The sequence below is a fragment of the Trachurus trachurus genome, assembly GCF_905171665.1.
Source record: "Trachurus trachurus genome assembly, chromosome: 16".
NCBI lineage: Eukaryota > Metazoa > Chordata > Actinopteri > Carangiformes > Carangidae > Trachurus > Trachurus trachurus.
The window spans coordinates 20,353,722-20,372,752 of NC_139902.1; the positions used below are offsets into that span (position 1 = coordinate 20,353,722).

The 19,031-nt window shown below is 40.0% G+C and overlaps 1 protein-coding gene across 1 annotated transcript in view; it reads left to right on the forward strand.

The window, feature by feature from the left end:
- The window catches only part of LOC310998679 (F-actin-uncapping protein LRRC16A-like), a 71,587-nt gene that overhangs the window by 34,749 nt on the left and 17,807 nt on the right, over positions 1-19,031 (forward strand). Inside the window, exons 4-18 of the mRNA XM_083988840.1 lie at positions 2,821-2,880; positions 3,963-4,084; positions 4,773-4,870; positions 5,568-5,638; positions 5,924-5,997; positions 6,194-6,269; positions 10,107-10,195; positions 11,821-11,915; positions 12,533-12,619; positions 13,947-14,050; positions 14,942-15,019; positions 15,596-15,672; positions 16,808-16,912; positions 17,288-17,357; positions 18,726-18,737. Of these exons, the coding sequence (XP_083844966.1) occupies positions 2,821-2,880; positions 3,963-4,084; positions 4,773-4,870; positions 5,568-5,638; positions 5,924-5,997; positions 6,194-6,269; positions 10,107-10,195; positions 11,821-11,915; positions 12,533-12,619; positions 13,947-14,050; positions 14,942-15,019; positions 15,596-15,672; positions 16,808-16,912; positions 17,288-17,357; positions 18,726-18,737 (1,218 nt within the window). The remainder of the gene's footprint in view (positions 1-2,820; positions 2,881-3,962; positions 4,085-4,772; positions 4,871-5,567; positions 5,639-5,923; positions 5,998-6,193; positions 6,270-10,106; positions 10,196-11,820; positions 11,916-12,532; positions 12,620-13,946; positions 14,051-14,941; positions 15,020-15,595; positions 15,673-16,807; positions 16,913-17,287; positions 17,358-18,725; positions 18,738-19,031) is intronic.

Here is a 19,031-nt window from a genome sequence, read left to right on the forward strand (position 1 = left end):
TACGAAAACCAAACAAATTTTTTTATAGCGATTATACACTTATACACATATATTCAAGCCAGATTTTGCCTATAAACCTTGCCAATTATTACACACTGAACCTGTAAGGATCTTTATGTGTTGATATCCACATTGCTAAAAAATAGTAAAGGGTTAACGTGTTGGGTGTGTTTTAAGAGATGAAGCCTGCCAACATCCATGAGAAGCTGACTGTTACAGTATTTCTCCTTGTATTGATTTTGCTGATGTGAAATTTATATCAAAGAGGAGGCGAGCTGACTGCAAATGAAGATTAGGCTTGCTTAGATTTGCTCATTGTTCCAACACATGAACTATTGACTGTATTCATCCGCTGTTTTCTTTATAGTTCATGTGTTTCTAGCCAATCTGAATTCATTTTAGACGATTCGTTTATTTTATAAACGTGAAACCCTGGAGATGCACCTGAACACACACAAGAGCAAAATATTTGTGTGGATTTTGATGGTGTTGTTTTTCTGTTGACAGCCTTAGGCCTTAATATTGAAGTGTTGTGTCACAGTAGCAGTAAACCTCAGTTAAACTCTTACTGTGTACACCTCTTCTCTTGACAATAGTTGAAATCCCCCTCCAACTCTCTCATGCACCTCTCAGTGGGTTTCTCTCTGTGTCTGTGTCTCCAATTGATGGTTTGGCTCCTCGTAAGAAGCTGCAGGGCCTTACAGTCTCCTGCAGTGTCCTCCAAAACATCACACATGCTCCCTTTCTCTCTCACACACAGTTTCATTCATCTCTCCCTCACTTTCTTGTCTTTTCCCCCCTGCAGCCTCTTGTAGCTTTACATTTTATATTCATATACACTACACTCTTAATCCAGCTTCTTTATCAAAAGTTATGCAACAGAAAATTTGACATATCTTTCCGGTACTCAAGACACAACTTGATGCAAAACATTTTATGGCATCATTTAGTTACATTAATTAGTAGCTGTCAGTCTTAGTTATTTCTTAATTAAGGTTATTATAAATCCAAATGATCCCAAAATGTTCATTTTCAGCCTTTGTATTGTACATAATCAAATCTACATATTTAATAAAAAAGGGAAATACAATAAAAGGTGAATAAGTTAAAGTAACAGATGGACAGTGAACGAATGAGTGGACGATGCAATCACACAGGCTCCTCCTTGGTTCCCCATCACAGTGTGATGTCTGCCATTGGCCAGAGCTCAGATTTATCAGGGCATGGCACTCACTCATCTTTGGCAGGTGCTCATTTCAGTATGTGTGTTATCATGACATGTATTGGCTGTATTAGATGGACTGATTGACATAAATATAAATCAGTTCAGTAATTTGCATACCCGACTTTCCAGTGGATGTGTAAAAATAAATGTGCAATGTGCAATCTGAAGTGGTGAAAACACTCTAATGACCTAGGACTTGAAGATAATTAAAAATGTTGCCTGAGTAGTCTGCGTAATAGACCTTTTATTTTACACTCTCCATCTGTATTTGTGTTTCGTTGATAATTTTCCACGCTGGATAATTATCGTACTGAATTTTGTGGTCATGTCTGGCTCATGAGAAATCAAGTGTGTGAGTGAGTAACCACAGGCATCACTGAAATACTGTACACAAACAAACAAACGCATCTGTGCACACACTGCACACTCAAGTCAGACAGTAGACAAGCGGCCTACTTATCCTCTCCCACCTTTCATCGCTGAGCCAAGCCTCAGGAACACAGCGCCCACCTGGAATAGTCTGGCCTCTCTCCCTGACCTGCCCCGAGGTGGTGGACTGTATTTCTGTGTGCGAGAGAAAAAGAAAAGGAGAGAAGATGAAACAGTGCAGCAAAATCGTCTGCTCTGTATATAGTAATAGGAATTTGTATTCATGCCCCCCCCCCCCCCCCCCCCCCATCCCTCCCTCTGACATGAGAGAATCTTCTTTTTCTCCTTTTTAGGTAAGGAAAGGCAGGCTGCTGCTTTTCTTTGTTTTCATTGTCCTGAAATGCTCTCTTGAAACGGGTTACATTTTCCTGACCTGTTTCGAGAGTCTCTTTTGCACATGAATAGAAAAATCCTGATGATAAATCCTTTCTGATTTACAGTATTTTCCTGTTTCTGTCATAGCTGCATTCATCTCCTCCTAGATTCAAATAATCCAAAAAAGCATATTGAAAACACTGGTATCCTTAGTGTTTTAGCTTTGTGTAGCTGTTGAAAATTCACAGTATTTTCTTGCAAATTACATCATAAGGTGGTATACATCTCATCCCCTAATTTGAGCCTACAAATGTGTCTAAGGGTATCTTGGAAAAATGAATGCGTGAGTCAGTGAAGGAAGTCTGCACAAGAGCTGAGAAAGAAACAAGGAATTACTGCACTGCTACCTGTTAATTATAGAACAGAGCAACTGTATTTTCACACAGACATTCCTCAGTCAGACAGTCACTGCACTAGTAAGCTGTAGCCACATTTACTGTCATGTAGTAGGCCTACAAACTGGAAGGTCTTGCATAATCTCATACAAATACCACACTTGCTCATTCATTCATTCATTCATTCATTCATTCATTCATTCATTCATTCATTCAAATACTTGCACCCATATTTGCATTTACAGCTTTCCTGTCTGTGATGGCCTACTCTGGTAAAAAAAGAAGAAGAAGTAATGTTTAGTTGAATTTCATGCACAATTTTTCTTATACTGTGCCCCCAGTGACCATATCATGCACTGTTTTCATACATGTTTTCCTTTTTTTTCTGACTGTTGTAGGAAGCAGGCAATAGAGAGTGGGATTTTGTCTTAATGGTGATTTCTTTGCTCTTTTTAGGTGGAACACTCCTTTAATTATCTGGAGATCCAGGGGATTGCTTGTAACAAGCCCACACAGGTACGCAACCTCAGACCAAAAGCACATGTGTCTAAACATTAAAGCAATAATTTAACCTTTAGGTAATGTTAGATGAAAGGATTGATACCACTCTCGCATCTGTGGCTTAAGTATGGAGCTGGAGCCAAGAAGCATTTAGCTTAGCTTAGCTCAGCTTTATAGTGATATGTATAGGTATTATTTAGGTAATAAATACCACATTTTGTTTTTTCTAACAAATCCAACAGGAGGGATGCTCTCCAAGTGTGTCGGGTGAATGTACAGTAGTGAAATATGCAGTACCATTTATTTAAAGAACACCACTGGTTTTGTGCATTAACTTGTCTTCAGTGAGGTTAAAGGTCAGGGACAGCTGAAATACAGATGCTCAGGATTCAGGGTCAAGTTTAGACACACTTCAGCAAAGTGGATGTTTGCTGAATATCCTCAAGTTTAGTTTAGCAGAACAACTGAAATCACAACAGATGCTTTAGTGTGTAGGAGACACAAGACTGAAGCTGGTGGCTGAGAATTTATAATCCTGAAAAAATGTGACATGAAAATCTTTTCCAAGAGCCCAGAAGCCATAATTTAGCTCTTTGACCAGAGCTGACTGGCTGTCATTCTGCAGAATCTACCTATAAGATAAATTAATCTGTCACAAACCACCCTGTTCCTGCAGCATAACCTCTCTCCCACTCATCTCAAGAGATTTCCGTCATCTTAATATCCTGACTGATGGTCTCCTGTGCCATCTAAGATTACGTTAATTTTGGCCTATTGAGTGGGCACATATCACCTTACATCAGCATTTGCATAATTGCATTGAATGCTGAGATGGTTAGCTAGTCTTGGTAAATGTCATTAAATCTTTGTTTTTACTTCATGCAAATGTGGGATGAAGAGCCCTGGCAGCTGGGCAAGAAAAGTTGAATATAAAATGGAAATGAAGAACAGACTGTCAATGGTGTGTTCTCAGGATTGGATTTTTAAGAAGAAAGATGACGTTTTAAGAGCTTAATCAGTATAAATGTGGTTAAAGCAGGTGAAGGTAGAGCCCTGCACGTCGGTATGAATCTCTAATCAGCGTTGTGTTCTTTCAGCTGTTGATAGAGTATGAGCGCAGCTCCTTCTCTCTGAAGCTGCTCTCTTCAGAGGAGGTTAATGAGGTGGTCGCTCACATAGGAAACTGCCTGCTGAGGATATGTCCTGGTCTACCACCTAGGTGAGTTCAGCTTCTGTATACGTCTCCAAAACAACCATTTATGCTCTTTCCATAACTTTATTATGATGTTAATGTACCAATCAAATCATGTGTACCACTAATTCAACTCATAATGTCGCTCTGTAGAGTTTTCATATCATAGGCTACAGTACGTGTCCCTGATCTGTAAATGTGCCGCTTTAGTTGAGGATAAAAGGCCACTGAATACTGTATTTAATATCTAGAGAATCAGATACTTAGAGGCTTTGTAATGCAGATGTGAATCACATTTGCTATATATATTGGGAAGAACAGGAAGCATGAATATAAATGCACAAATGAATACAAATGTATGACCAGAAACTTTTATAACCTTGTTATGAAAGGAGTTGAATAGGAGGGAGTTTGTATTTTGTAGCTCCAATCAGTTCTATGCTGCTGATTCTCTTCTGTCTTATTTTACATCAGACATTAAGTTGTGTCATTCAGTTGGTTTCACTTACATTATTAGAGTGTTCTGCAGTGCAGCAACACCCTGATTGCTTACTTGAATAACGTCCACTGACAAGTAAGACCGTGAGAAAGGAGCCTTGAGCAGCTTGATTGGAAATCTTATAAAAGGAGAAGAGGATTACATTTTTTTGAAAATTTCAACAGATAATAGAAAGGGAGTGACTGGCTAACGCTGTTATTTATCCTCTCTTCTCAGCAAAGTGATGAAGAAGCTCTGCATGGAGCCTCCAGACAGACTGACCACTCTGCAGACTCTGTGGGAGAGCAACAAGCCTGCTGAACCTGGACCCTGCGGTATGAAATCTGTGACTGTGACTGCTTTGTACAAACCATTGCTCTAATGATGTGTGTGCACTGTCAGTTATATCTTGAGTTAACGTCAGTAGTATTTATTGTAGTTTTACAATACTACAATGCATTTATAGCTTGTATATTAAATTGATTAACAGTTGAAGTACATGCAGTTTAGGCCCTATCCACAAAAACATGTTTTTTATATACACAGAGTTTTTCCTGTTAAATATTCCCGTCCACACAAGTTTGGTTATTAAAATATGTATGTCCAAAAACGAATATGCATATATGCATAAACACTGTCGTAGAACATGTCATAACCCCACTGACCAAAGCGAGAGTGGTGAGAGAGAGGAAACTGGTTACTATAGTAACCTAACAAATAGCTGCGGCACGCAACGTGACAAACATAGAACATCTCTGGTAAATATCCGTTTATCTTGTCCACACATCAAAATAAATACGGCGTTTTAAAAAAATATTCACTGTGGCCGGAGTTTTTTTTAAAATCTTTGTTTTTTTTTAGCCGTTTTCAATATGTTTGCGTGTGTACGGACTCCCCAAACCGGATGAAAAAAGCTGCGTTTATCAAAAAAAAACGTTTTTGTGTGAATAAGGCCTTATCAATCATCAATCCATCCAATCCATCTCTCTCTTGCTCTCTCTCTCTCTCTCTCTCTCTCTCTCTGTTGTGCAGGTGGATTTTCTCAGATGTACCGGTGTGTTTGTGACTGGTTGGGGCTGCCTTACAGAGAAGAGGTGCAGTGGGTGAGTACATTACATTCTGTATGCATTTGCACAGGATTGACAGATCCTAGCTCAGCTATGCTTCAGTGCTGCTGGCTGGGTGACATAAAACTGCATACGGCCCTTTTGATCAAATACAGCAGCCACTACAGAGTGTGAATATCTCTATATTTCTTGAGATATTCTTATGCAAAATGGAAAGACTCTTTCTCTGTGCAATTTCTTCTCATCATGAGCAAGCAGATGCTGTTGTTAATAGCAGACATGTTTGTTAATATCAGCTGTGATCAATTGTTTCCTCTCCAGGATGTTGATACCATCTATTTGACACAAGACACTAGAGAACTCAACCTACAGGATTTCAGTCATCTGGAGAACAGGTGAGATGAAATGAAACCATATCACACCAGCATAACACATATCACAGATAAAGGCCATGTTGCAAGACAAAGGGTATTGTAGATGTGACATGATTTATTTTGTAAGGTAAAAATGCTGAATTCGCCATATTGTCTAAGGTAGTACAGCTGAAGAAGAATACGTAATTGCAGCTTTGCCCTTTTCTCTCCTCCTCAGGGATCTGGTGGCCATAATAGCAGTACTTGAGTTTAACCAGTGGTTCACTAAGCTCTCCACCAAGGACTATAAACTGGTCAGTCTCCGTTCTCGCCATTGTCTTCCTGTTCCTCACTTCATGCTTGTGTATTTTTCCCACTGTCTAACTCTGTCCTCTTAACACTAAACACAGCCTTCTCTATAATCAAATAAATAATAGGGGGTTAGTGTCTCCCTTAACACCAAAGGCAATAAATAGGTTTTTCTACCGTCACGTTTCACATTCCAGTAGTTTTTTTAACTGCTCTTATATTAACATACTGTAGTTAATCATGGTGTTGGATAAACAGCCGGTGAGTTAATGCTTCCATAAAATGACAGAGTAATCCAGATTGAATCCCATCTCAGGAGTTAAATCATGTGTTGTGCGTGTGTGTGTGAGAATCTTTATTTGTCCCTGTCTGTCTGTCTGTCAGCTCCCTCCTTGTTCCCATCACATTTGTAAAGGTCTTGCGTCTCACTTCCTTACTGCTCTTCACTGGTGCTTCAGCTGCAGGCCTCCTTCAGCGGTTCCTACTTTGTGTGGTTCAACCGTTTTATTTGTGAAATAAATTGTTATTGTTATAATTAATTGTGTTCTTGATTAATCAATGAATTATTTAGTCTTAAAAATGTCAGAAAATAACAGGAAATGCCAAATTTCCTAGGGCTCAAGATGACATACAGTACAGTACAGTACAGTACAGTACAGAGCTTCATTAGCATGATTAACTTGCTTTGACTGGTCACCAATTGTAAGTTCAATATGATTAAAAGTAAGAAAATCAGCAAATACTCATACAGGTATGTGAGAAGCTGTTTTTTTTTTGAGTAAACAGCTGATTGTTTTAGGTGTTTCACTTGTCTGTGACTTATATTTCATTTTTTTTGTATTTTCCCATACTTTATGTTTCCATTGTCTATCTCTGTCCTTCTGTATCTGTGTTAACGTCTCCCCCTCTGCTCTACCTTGTCTAACAATGTGTGTTGCTGGATGTTTCTGACTGTGCCGATATTTCGCCTTTGTTTCTTCCACCTTCCCTCCTTTCTGTTGACTGAGGATCAGTCCAATGTTCTTGTGTGATAAGACTCTTAATCCTAACGGGACAAAGGGGCTCAATGTCTCAGACTGTTGCCCCCCCTCCCTGCAGCACTCCATCACTAAATCTCTCGTCTTGCTGCTTCGCTCAGTCTCACCAATTACCACACGCAGCTTCCTCAGTCCAAACAATTATCTTGTGCCTCCGTCACGGACAATTCCTTTTGTATTGAATCTTAAAACCCTGCCCCTCCCCATGCTGTGCACATAACTAGTGACAAACGCTTTTGCAGGCACATGTGCAGCCTGTTTCTAATATGTGTCCTTTCTATCTCTGTGTGCATGTTAATGGACCAGTAGGGTTGTGTGTGTTAGCAAGGTTCGAGAAGCTGCTTTTTCAGTGTGTGTAACCTGGCTGTATTTTGGTGATTTCAGTCACCGTGTTTAAACTTGTGTTTGACTTGTGTTTGACTTGTGTTTTACCAGATCAAAAAGCTTTGAGTGTTTTTTTGGGGGGGGTTATTAGAAATTGCCACAGAGTGTCCTTTGGGTGCTTTATTAGGAAAATCTAGTTTCTTTTTTTTTTATCATTTTCCCCCATGTGTGCATGTTTGCAGGTGATAACGGAGGAACTGGAAAAACAAAGGCTCCAGGGATGTACTCTGGAGCATGATTTTGACTTGTTTTTAATTCAGTGCCAGTGGCAGCAATAATAAGTTAAAAGAAGAAGTGGAACACAGACTCAAAGCCAGAAAGTGTTGACAGCAAACTGGGCAGTGAGAAGCAAACATAAAGGTCAGCACAGAGGTCAGCGGACAGAGTGAGAGGGAGGGAGATATCAGAAGAGTAAGGAAATGAGTCAGAAGGTGTTTTGAAACCCAATTTAGATGAGCCGAGTGGGGGACTGACGGGAACTAAACAAGCTTGTGAAACAAGTCTTTACTTCCCACAACCAGCAATTAGTCAGTTGATGTTCCTGCCAAATCTATTGACATGCAAAAGTTCAACTCAAGGGTAACACTGTCCATGTGTCTGGACGGTTGTGTCTGTGCTGATGATCCTACAGTTGCATTTAGGAATATCTAAAAAAAACTGTGTCTGTGAAGCATGACAAAACAAAGACGAAGAAAATTAAAGGTTAGTGTGAGGGAGACGTGGAACATTAAATTCATAAGCCTCAGGCTTAAATTACAATCTAACCATCTTTACAAGCAGATAAGCAATATGTCAATGTAGTGGACTGGTAATACACACACACACACACACACATACACACACAGACGGACAGAGCGGGCTATCAAAGCGAGGGATTATGCTGCTCATCCTCAGTTCAATCAGGCTGTTTGTCTTGTGGTGTATAATCAAGATGCTGAGCCGTAAATGAGAAAAGAGGAGAGGAAGAGGGGGAGACAGTGGAGATAAGAGGACAGGCCTTCTGAGCACCTCATGATCACACAGCATGTGTGTGTGCCTGTGTTTCTGTGTGTAAAAGCGTGTGATGTTTCAGCAGGACCTGGGGTCAAAGCAGATCAGCATGACAAGGCTGTTATTTAATGAGTAGTAAATGGTACAATAGACACACTGCCAGTTTTACCCAGCAGTTTGTTCTTGTGGAAAATACAGACCTCTTTGTGCTTCAACCAACCACTCTTCTCTTTTTTTTCTCTATTTCATCCTCACTACCCTTAAATCTCCTTTTTCTGTATTATGTCATCCCTCACTGCCCTCCATCCTTCTTATTCCTCTTCTGTAATACTCAGAGTTTCACAGAGTAAACATGTGAACAACAGTCCCTTTCTTCTGCCTCCCCGTTTTCTCTCTCCATTATCCCTCTCTTCTTTCCTCCCCATTTCTCTCTCCCCATTTCTGCAGATAACAGTCTGGGACAAAGTGGCCAGTGTTTTGGCCTCACTGAGGCAGCTGGCTGGGAGAAACAGTGCCCCATAGCAGGAATGTCAATGACAAAGAATGACAGCAGCACAACAATCCAGTAAAGTTCAGTTATGAGGGAAAATGTTTGTGTTGCGACACGATGCAGATAATTAGAGGGTTACTATTACATTGTAGCAGAGGCTGAATGTCTGGGTGTGTACATGTTTGGGTATGACACAGCACACAGTGATCTGGGTCAATGAATATCTGGGTAGGGCACTGACATGCAACTGTTGAATTTTTAATTTTTTTATCTAAATATGAGTGCTTTTGCTCCCTCAGCTCTGGTCCTCTGCTGCAGTGTTGAGACCACAGAAGCGAGACAAGTTTCTCCCTCTTGAGCGTCCAAACTCTGCTGCTCTCCCCAGTCTCTCACTGTTACGCATAAATGCCCTTTAAGTGGAAGAGACTGAATTTACTGCTGCTTTTTCCCCCTTTTTTTACATGCCACATTACTTCTTTAATTAGCGTAAACATCCATAGTGATTTCACCGCATTTTGCACAGGAACACTTGCGGGAAAATCACATGTCCCAAAAGTGAATTTCTATCTTATTCACATGACCTTGAAAGTTTCAGCACCAGCCCCACTGTTCCTGTTAGAATAGCAACTTAAGCCTTGAAGCTGGTTCAGTTAATTAGTATCTTTTTTATACGTTTGATCACAAGCGATGAACAGAAGCACTAAATGGATCAGTAAGATTAGACTACTGCTGTTCTGCTCTGACTGTGAGGCTCATAATATGCAAGACTGAACTCTCTCTCACCTTTCATATCATTAATGTGTCTGCTGTTTTATAGAGAACAAAAAAACTGTTTTTTTAGTGTGTTCATATCTTTTTTTTCTCTTTTTCTTTACCAACACATGTACTGTATGTCTAACTAATGTTTAACCTCCATCTGTTTCATGTTTGTGTATCTTCAGTCTGCAGATGTGTGTGAGCAGATCCTCAGGGTGGTGTCTCGATCCAGTCGACTGGAGGAGTTGGTTCTGGACAATGCAGGCCTCAAAACGTAAGCTCATGTAAACTAATAAAATGGCACAATTTTGCACATCAAGGTGCAAGGAACATCCTCAGCATGGGAGAAGTGTGGCAGAGCTCCATGAAGCGTGAAAGAAGTATATTCAGTTGTGAGCCTGCATGGAGACTACATGTCTTAGCAGAGAAACACTGTTGCAATCTGGGAATGTGATGCTTGGAAGCTGATGGATATTCAGTCTTTAACAGCTCAATGGAAGATACCACCTTGCATCATGGGAAATGTAGGATTCAGGCTTTTTGGAGATCAATCCATTCTTTTTTTTTAACTATCTTTTTATTGAATACAAGGTACAAAGAGACAGTAATATAGAAAGACAACATTTTTTTTTTTTTTTTTCTCAGAACACATATACAAACAAACACCCCCACCCAACCCACCCACCCCTACAACATCCGGTGCATCCCATTTTAAGGGAATTAAATAAGTATATAAATAAATAAAGGTTATGATCTTGACAGGTAAAGGAATCATTCAACATATATGAAGAAATTAACAGAAAGAAAGAAAAAGAAAATGGAAGTAGGTAATTTGACAATCAAGTTTAAGAATAAATGAGGAAGCCGTGTTTGCTGTGCAACATCATGCATCACCCTTCAGGATATAGTACCAGTGGATTCATGAGTTATCGGGGAGAGTTTTAAGTTTGTTTATGAAAGACATTACTGGGCTCCAGGTGGAATAAAATAGGTTTTTCGACCCTCTAAGTGTGTATTTGATCTTTTCAAGACTTAAATGGAGCATAAGGTCACTCATCCATAAGGAGGTGCTGGGTGGTTTGGGGGATTTCCAGTGCAACAAAATCCTTCGGCGGGCAAGCAAAGTAGCAAATGCTATAATGTCCTTATGCTTATTGATAATATGTTGGTCAGCTGGAACTATACCGAAGATGGCAGAGTAGGCGTTAGGTTGCACATTTAATGATAGTGCTTGTGAAAGAATTCTAAAGACTGCTGACCAATAATCTGAAAGGGAAGAACATGACCAGAACATGTGTGTTAATGTTGCCGAGGCAACATGACATCTGCTAGATCAATCCATTCTACGTAGAAACCGTGCTACAATAAATTTCTACATTTCAAGATACAGACTACACTTCAATTTTGGTTTAGTGTGATTTCATTTTAGATAATATTAAACATATTTTAAATAAAATATAACTTAAACATTACAGACAAACCTCTATTAAGGGAAAAAGAAAAATCTCTGCGTATAAGAATTAAAACAACTACAACAACTTTGCAGAGGGCTATTGATGCTCCATGGGGCAAATGTTTCTACAGTATATTACACTTCAGGTCCAGTTTTGTTGTTCAGTGTGGTACTGTACGTATGATCGATGACATATGACCTTGTTTAAGCTCTTTCTGTTTATTTAGCTGTTTAACAATATTTTTTTTATTAATCTTTACTAGATTTTAGTTGTTGTTTTTTTTTGCAACAGTGCTGATTTAGCATTTCAGTACACCTACAGTATATTTATCCCTGCCTCTGGACACAGCTGGGTGAAGATAATTTGCCAAAGCACTGATAATGTCACACATGTACAGTACATTGGTCACACACTGGTTATAAATACACTCTTTGTCACTCAACAGTGATTTTGCCCAGAAGCTAGCTGCTGCCCTGGCCCACAACCCCAGCTCAGGACTCACCACCATTAATCTTGCCAACAACCCGCTGGAGGACAGAGGTATGATACCTGCTCTAATCTAGTCTAATGTACTGTGTGAGAGGTCATTCTCCTGAAATGGAATATTAAATATAAAAACAAACATAATTATTAACTTTCACTTGTCAAGTATCAAATGCAGGACATTTTCTATTGTCTATTTAGTGGTGTCTCACATATACAGTATATACAGTTTAGATTTCCTTGTTACAGTGTAGTGAGTGCAACAAGTTTAATATTTCATCACCTATATCCTAAGGCCTGTTAGTCTATCCAGGACACATAAATTAAAGATATAATCAGGGAGTTTCATGTACATACAGATACAATGATGCAATATTTTCTTCATTTAATTCACAATATCATAGTTTCTGCTTTTAGCTTTACTGTACAGTATGTTATTTTGCTCTGATAAACTTGCTTGTGACTATGGATGAGAAAGTTATTAAAGAGATGTTCTTTCGAGATGAATCTAAATCTGTGCTGTCTGTGAAAAAACAATGTTAATATAGGCAACTTAGAAGAAAAAAGTTAAATGAGATACACAGTTGAATAACAATGGTTGTGTCATGCAGGCTATCAATGAGCATGGGAGAGAAGTGTCATTGTCTCTTTGTGTTTCTGCTCCCCTGCTGCAGGTGTCTCCTCCCTGGGTGCTCAGTTTGCCAAACTTCGAATGGGACTAAAGCATTTAAACTTCTCCAAAACCTCACTATCACCCAAAGGTATGTGTTGAATTTTGTGTGAGGAAAGCTGCTAAAACTGTTGAATGGTGAATAGAAACTGATGGGAAGCCAAGATGAGGTTGAATTTATTTTAAAATATATTTATATGTGATCAGATGGATTTTATGTTTGTTCCAATTTCCATGTTCATGCTAATGCAGTTCTCATGTTCCAATAAACTGATCGCACCTACTATTCGCACAAATACATATTTAGTAGATCACTCTCCTTCAGTCGTCAGAGCCACAACTTCTGAGCATGATGGAGAAAATCCCATCTGTCCCAAGGCTGTAATGGCCTTAAATGAAATGCTGTGAAGAGGCTGGATGTGCAGAGGCTATTCTGTCAAAAAAAGGACAGAGGATTACCATAATGTCTAGATTAAATGTGGCTGTTGTCACTTGCAGGTAAAATTTCCCCCTGGTTCTCATCCAAAGTGCTGCAGCACCAGGCATGCACCATCTGCAGGGACCCACTGTAAACATGCTCTGATGTTAAGCAATCAATAAAGAGCTACATGTATCATATTCCACACTGTAGTGTTAGTGAGAGGGCTGCCCTGTTTCAACTGAGCCCTGTTCATCTCTCCAAAGGCCCAATCCATAATCCAAACCTCCAGAAGCCTCTGGTGCTCTGAGCAAATGTAGAGGATTAAGGACATTTTATTCTTTTCTTACACCGCAGTTGAATTATTTGATCTTTCGAATTTTAGTTTCAGGTAAATGTAACCTTTGAGTAGCTGAATTTTTCAACATATAATAAAAAAAAAAAAAAAAAAAAATCTTGAATACTACAAATGTTCCTTTTCTTAACTTCTATTAGTACCAGTGTTCATTTCTCCTTTATCATATTAATTCAGTCATCTATTTCCATCCATCTGTTAATCACATCAGTCACTTGACTGTCATTTACTGGCAGCTAGTCAGGGACAGGACATTGTAAAAATGAAAGTTCAGTGTGTCAGCCTTGTGATAGATGTGACACGGTTTAGCACACAACAACGAAGCTGTTCACAGTTTGATTTTCGATCATATTGAGTTAGAGAATCCTGCTTGTATTGACATTTTCATACATTTTCTCATGACATTAAAAAATGGAGAGTGGCCCAACGCTCAAAGGTTTATTAGCATTACATTGACACAACCGTGAGAAAGCCTCTCTTGACTTTCCCATGCATTCACTCTACATTCTGCTCCTGTTCTTTCCTGTCTTCACCCACTGTTCATTTCCTCTGCTATTTCCTTCAATATGCTGTCAAAGCATCAAGGGGAGACTGGAGGGTTGAGATAATGCTGACACTGGGTGTGTTTCTGTGTGTGTGTTTTAGGGGTGAACAGCCTTTGCCAGTCACTGAGTGCCAACCCATCCATCCCCAGCAGCCTGGTCCATCTGGACCTCTCAGGGAATATCCTTCGAGGAGACGACATGCAGGTAACATACACACAAACACACACACAGTTTCTAATCCATCTCAGAGCTGGTTTCAGTAACGCTTAATTGATTGAAACAGCTCAGTGCAGCAGTAGATATGTGGAGGCCTTTTCAGACCGTTATAAATCAGTTAGCGAGTCACTCTGTAGGAGAGCATTGATTTAGGACATTCGACATCTGTTCAGAGCACAGATATTGAGATATGAGAGAAACTCTCTACTGTGGAGCTACAAATCTGAACACACACAACCACACCCAACACAGTGATTTACTGTATTTATTGCAACAGCAACTCAGATTAGTTTTAAGGAATCTGGGGAATCACGCATATTTGCTTTGTTAGCAAGAGTTAGATAAGAAGATTGAAGCTACTCTCATCCCCTGTTTTCATTTTTTATGATAAAATAACCAGCCACTGAAGCTAGGTCTATTATTTAGTTACTGCACATACTTGCTGGTCATGTCAAACTAATGCTAAACACACAAAAATACTTCCTTTAGTTTGTCTGCAGGAAAACAGACTAGAACAAGTTGGATTCCCAAAGACAGAAATGACTGATGTCTTCTTCTACCAAATGAATAAACCAGTTTGTCTGGACGACAGAATGACAGAATCTCAATTATTCCTGAAAATCAGCATCCAGCATCTGATTGGATAGATTTTGTGACATAAGGGGCTTGTTGTGGGAAATCACAAATGATGGAGATGCACAGAGGATCGTTATGACTGGAAAATTGATAAGGAAAGAGAAAAGAGATAATAGAAAGTCAGCAGTCGGAGAATAAATTAGGTTATAAATTAGTTGTTTTATCCCTCTACATTTATATGGCCTTGTCTTCTTCCTAACTTACTAATGTGTGTGCTCTGTTGTTTTATGCTCTGTTTATTAGCATTTCTGCCACTTCCTTGGTCAACCCAACAGCCTGGTAACCCTTGACCTCTCCAACACTGACTGCTCATTGGACCAGGTGAGTCAGGAGTCACACGATAATGATATCACACCTTGATTGTTAGTGGAAGAAAATGTGTAGATACTGTACCTTCAGTTTTATAATGATAAGACCCCACACAGTCTGAGTATTGTATTCCATAATTAACACAACCTGCAACAACCTCATTATACAGTATTGTAAGATGAAGTGCGAGCCATTAACATCTGTGTTGCAGGCAGTGTAATCCAATTTTATACACCCACTCAATCTGTGTTGCTGTCTGCTGCTTGTGTAGCAGTCAGAATACCATGTGTGATATATTGATGTGGGTCTTAGAGCCAAATACTGCTTATTGATTAGTCTGAGATGTAGCCAGCTGCCCGCCTGCCATTGAAGGTACTGTATTGATTACTTCTTAAATCATATTCTGTCGCCCTCACGTGCAGACAGTTACCAATACATTTTTAGACTTGAAAAAAACAAAAAACAAAATGGGTATTTAAAGCCACTTTTGAAATGAGGATTTAAAATGTAATTGAAACTAATAAATCTCTTAATACTTACACAGTCCAGATGTTACAGTGACATGGTGTGTATGTGTGTGTGTTTCAGATTTGCTCTGCTCTGCTGCGAGGTTCAGTCCAACACCTCTCTGTTCTCAACATGTCAAAGAGCATCTTCCCTCACAGGTGAGAGCAAATCTGACTTTTACTACCTGATGGTGACGAGAAAAGATATCTGGAGTACTGCAAAGTACCTCAACTGAAGCACAATACAGGATTGACAATAAAAGTTTCTGATTTAATAAGAAAATGGTACGATAGACAGTTTCAGTAAAATTGTTTAAGCAGGTACAACAGTGGTTGTACAGTAATAGTGAAAACCCTCTCACCTGGATTATCCATATCAGCTGCTTGGCCAATCTGTTCTCAAACAAAATGCAATGTACCCTGCCTTCAGTCTTTTAAGTGATGGGATATTTGTCAATAATCACCAATCAGTTTCTTACTGTGTGTGCAGTTTAATGGACCTTGCCTTAAAATTTAGAATTGACTAGACATGGCACTGAGTTTTATTCACAACATCTACTCTATACGTTAGTGTCTGACACCTGCTGGTGATAACATGTTACTGCAGGCAAAAGTACAGGATCAGGATTACAAGTGTGTGTGAGTGTGTGCATGTGCGCTTGTTCAGTTTCTGCATGTGCATGATTCAAGTGCGTTTAAATTTCAGTGCTTGTGTGTGTGTGAGTGTGTGTTTGTGGGTGTGTAACAGATGGGTGATGGGTGGAGTTGTCTTCCCATTATTATCTCTCTTTCCAGTGTGTCTCTAGGGAGGACTTTATCAAGAGGGGGGAGGGCATTATGGGAATTGGAGGGAACAGAGGGAACAGGAGCAGGAAAAAAAAGTGATAGAGATTTGGGGGAGAGGAGGATAGGATGTGAGTGCAGTAAAACTAGAGGGAAAGAAGAAAATGGAGAATGTGGAGGAGGTGAGTAAATGAGTACACACACTGGCTGAGGTGGGAGAGGGTTAGTGTACATCTGGGATTTAAACAGATTCTGCCTTCTTGAAAATCCCCTCTGCATCCTTTTTGTGGAGAAAAAACTGTTCCTTAAAGAGTAGATAAAACCAAAAATGGGTCATGGGCTTTTAGGCCATGGCAAGACTACTAAAAGCTTAATGTTGGCCTGATTCTCAGGTCACATCAAGGAACTTCATCATCGAAGCTTCTGTGTTATCAGACCAAAAAAATCTTGTTAAAGTTGGAGATTGGTAGGTCTGGCTGATATTCTTTTATTTTCCTCTCTCCTTCAGTAGGAAAGGCAAAGAGGTGCCTCCGTCATTCAAGCACTTCTTCAGCAGCGCCATGTCTCTGAGCTCCATCAACGTGTCAGGAACCAAGCTGCCACCGGAGGCCCTCAAGTGAGACAACGATTCATTCACATTTAATGCGTCTGTGGAGCAGCTTCTCGTGTCCCACATTCTTGAGGATCTTGCACTTTGTTCTTTTTCCACCTTATATTTTTCCACCTACTGTATGTCACATTTCAAAGCTGAAGTATACATAAAAGTAAAGTTGCCTCGTCAGCTTATGTCACACCGAGCAGCTGCTGCAGATCTGGCTCTGAAGTTGTTTTTTTTTGCTATTTACTATTGTTCTGAAAACAAATTTGACATAGCTGAACAAAATGTGGATTTCTGCACAGTGCTCTCTACCAGCCTTTAGTTACATAATGAAAAGCTGAATTACATCTCTTTATTCCGGTGACTTAACTTCCTGTAATGATGCTGTTGCAGGGCGCTGCTGCTTGGTCTGGCCAGTAACCCCAGTCTGAAGGAAGTGTCTTTAGACCTCAGCTGCTGTGAGGTGAGACCCACTGAGATCCGCTGCATGTCATTTCACCTCATAAATCATTTGATTAAAAGATATCATTTCCAATGTGTCCATTTGTGGCTGGCTTGTGATGGATCATTCCCTTGTGGCTGCACTTTGAATTTTTTTTCTCATTGGGCACGATTCATTCATTCATTCATATTGAGGAGTTGTGGGGGTGGGAGGGTTTGTCTTCATGCATGCTCAAAATCCACATCAAAGCCTCTCTGGTTTTGCAATGCAGCGTGCAAGGCAAGCAGGAATCTGTGAACTTCTTCTGCCCCATGTTCAAAATGAATATTAAATCGTGTGAATGATAGGACCACACTTGTAAAATCAAATCTTAATGTGACAAGTTAAAGCCCCTAGCCCTCAATAGAGATGACATGAGTGTTAAGTGCAGAGGAGTTTAGACTGACTGACACCACAGCTGTAGCTATAGAGTCAGTGCACAGTCATGCAGCTGATAATGCAGGTGAACCTGTTCTGTAAGAAGCAGCACTGTTTAAACGCAATGCTGCAAAATACAGTGAAAGCTATGTGCAAGTTAAAACACCACATGGATTTTAGGCTGGCGCCAGTTTTGTTTTATTCCAGTTTTGAGTATTAATGGCATTGTTATAGGTGGTCTTGTCAGCTAAAGTTTTAAATGTGGTTTTTTATTGGTAGGAGGCAAAACTCATCTAATGCAATCAGCTTTTTGGGAACCACTCCAAAAGCCTCTGACAGGCCAGTGACACTGTTAAGAGGCTATATAATGGAATACTTGGCAGAGATGAGGAGAGGGAGGGAGGGGTGAAGTAGAAGGGAGTGGGGTGTGGGATGTTCAGTTCCCCCTCTCTAATTGTTTCATCTCAACTCTCTCTCTCTCTCTCTCTCTCTCTCTCTCTCTCTCTCGCGCTCTCTCACACACACGCATGGACAAACCCGCACACACACACACCACCTCCTCGCCTTACATCCCTGCTCGAAGATAAAGACTGCTTGCTGCAGAATCAATGGGATTGCTAAAGATAACGCATGAATGCAAATTACACAGGAAATCCAATTCCAGATTCCCATAGAAATCTTCCCAAACTGAAGCCGTGGTGGGGTGGGGGGGGTGAAACGATGCATTCTGTCCTTTTTCCAAGCCTTAATGAACCGTTTGGTGGAGATGGCCCAGAACTGGGCTTTGAGTGGGTTGACAGCACGCAAAATAAGGACTCCCTGTCGAGTGTGTTTGTGCAGTTGTGTATGCCTGTGATGTGTGTGTGTGTGTGAGTTTGAATAGAGGAGTGATCATTAAGCATCTGTGTGTTTTGTTGTTGGTAATTACTGGCTTGGTCTGACATGCTGTTCTCTCCCCTATGCTTCTGTAAGCTTGGCCATTGTGTAAGTACCAGTGTACTGGGTCTTAATAATTAACATTTCATTCTTCCTTATTTTTATTTGCACGTCTGTTTTGGCAGATACCTTGTTCTTTCTGCTGATTCCGTTCTACCTGGGTTCATTTTCCCATCAGCATTTCAAAAGAAAGGGCATTTAGAAAAAAAACATTTGCAGCTGCAGTAGTTGTAGATGAACTGTGTTGTTATTTAAAAAAAAAAGAGTCATATGCCATCACCATATTAATCACTTGAAACCAGTTTCTCTGAGTCTGTCTGACATGAATCCATCTTTAGTTGC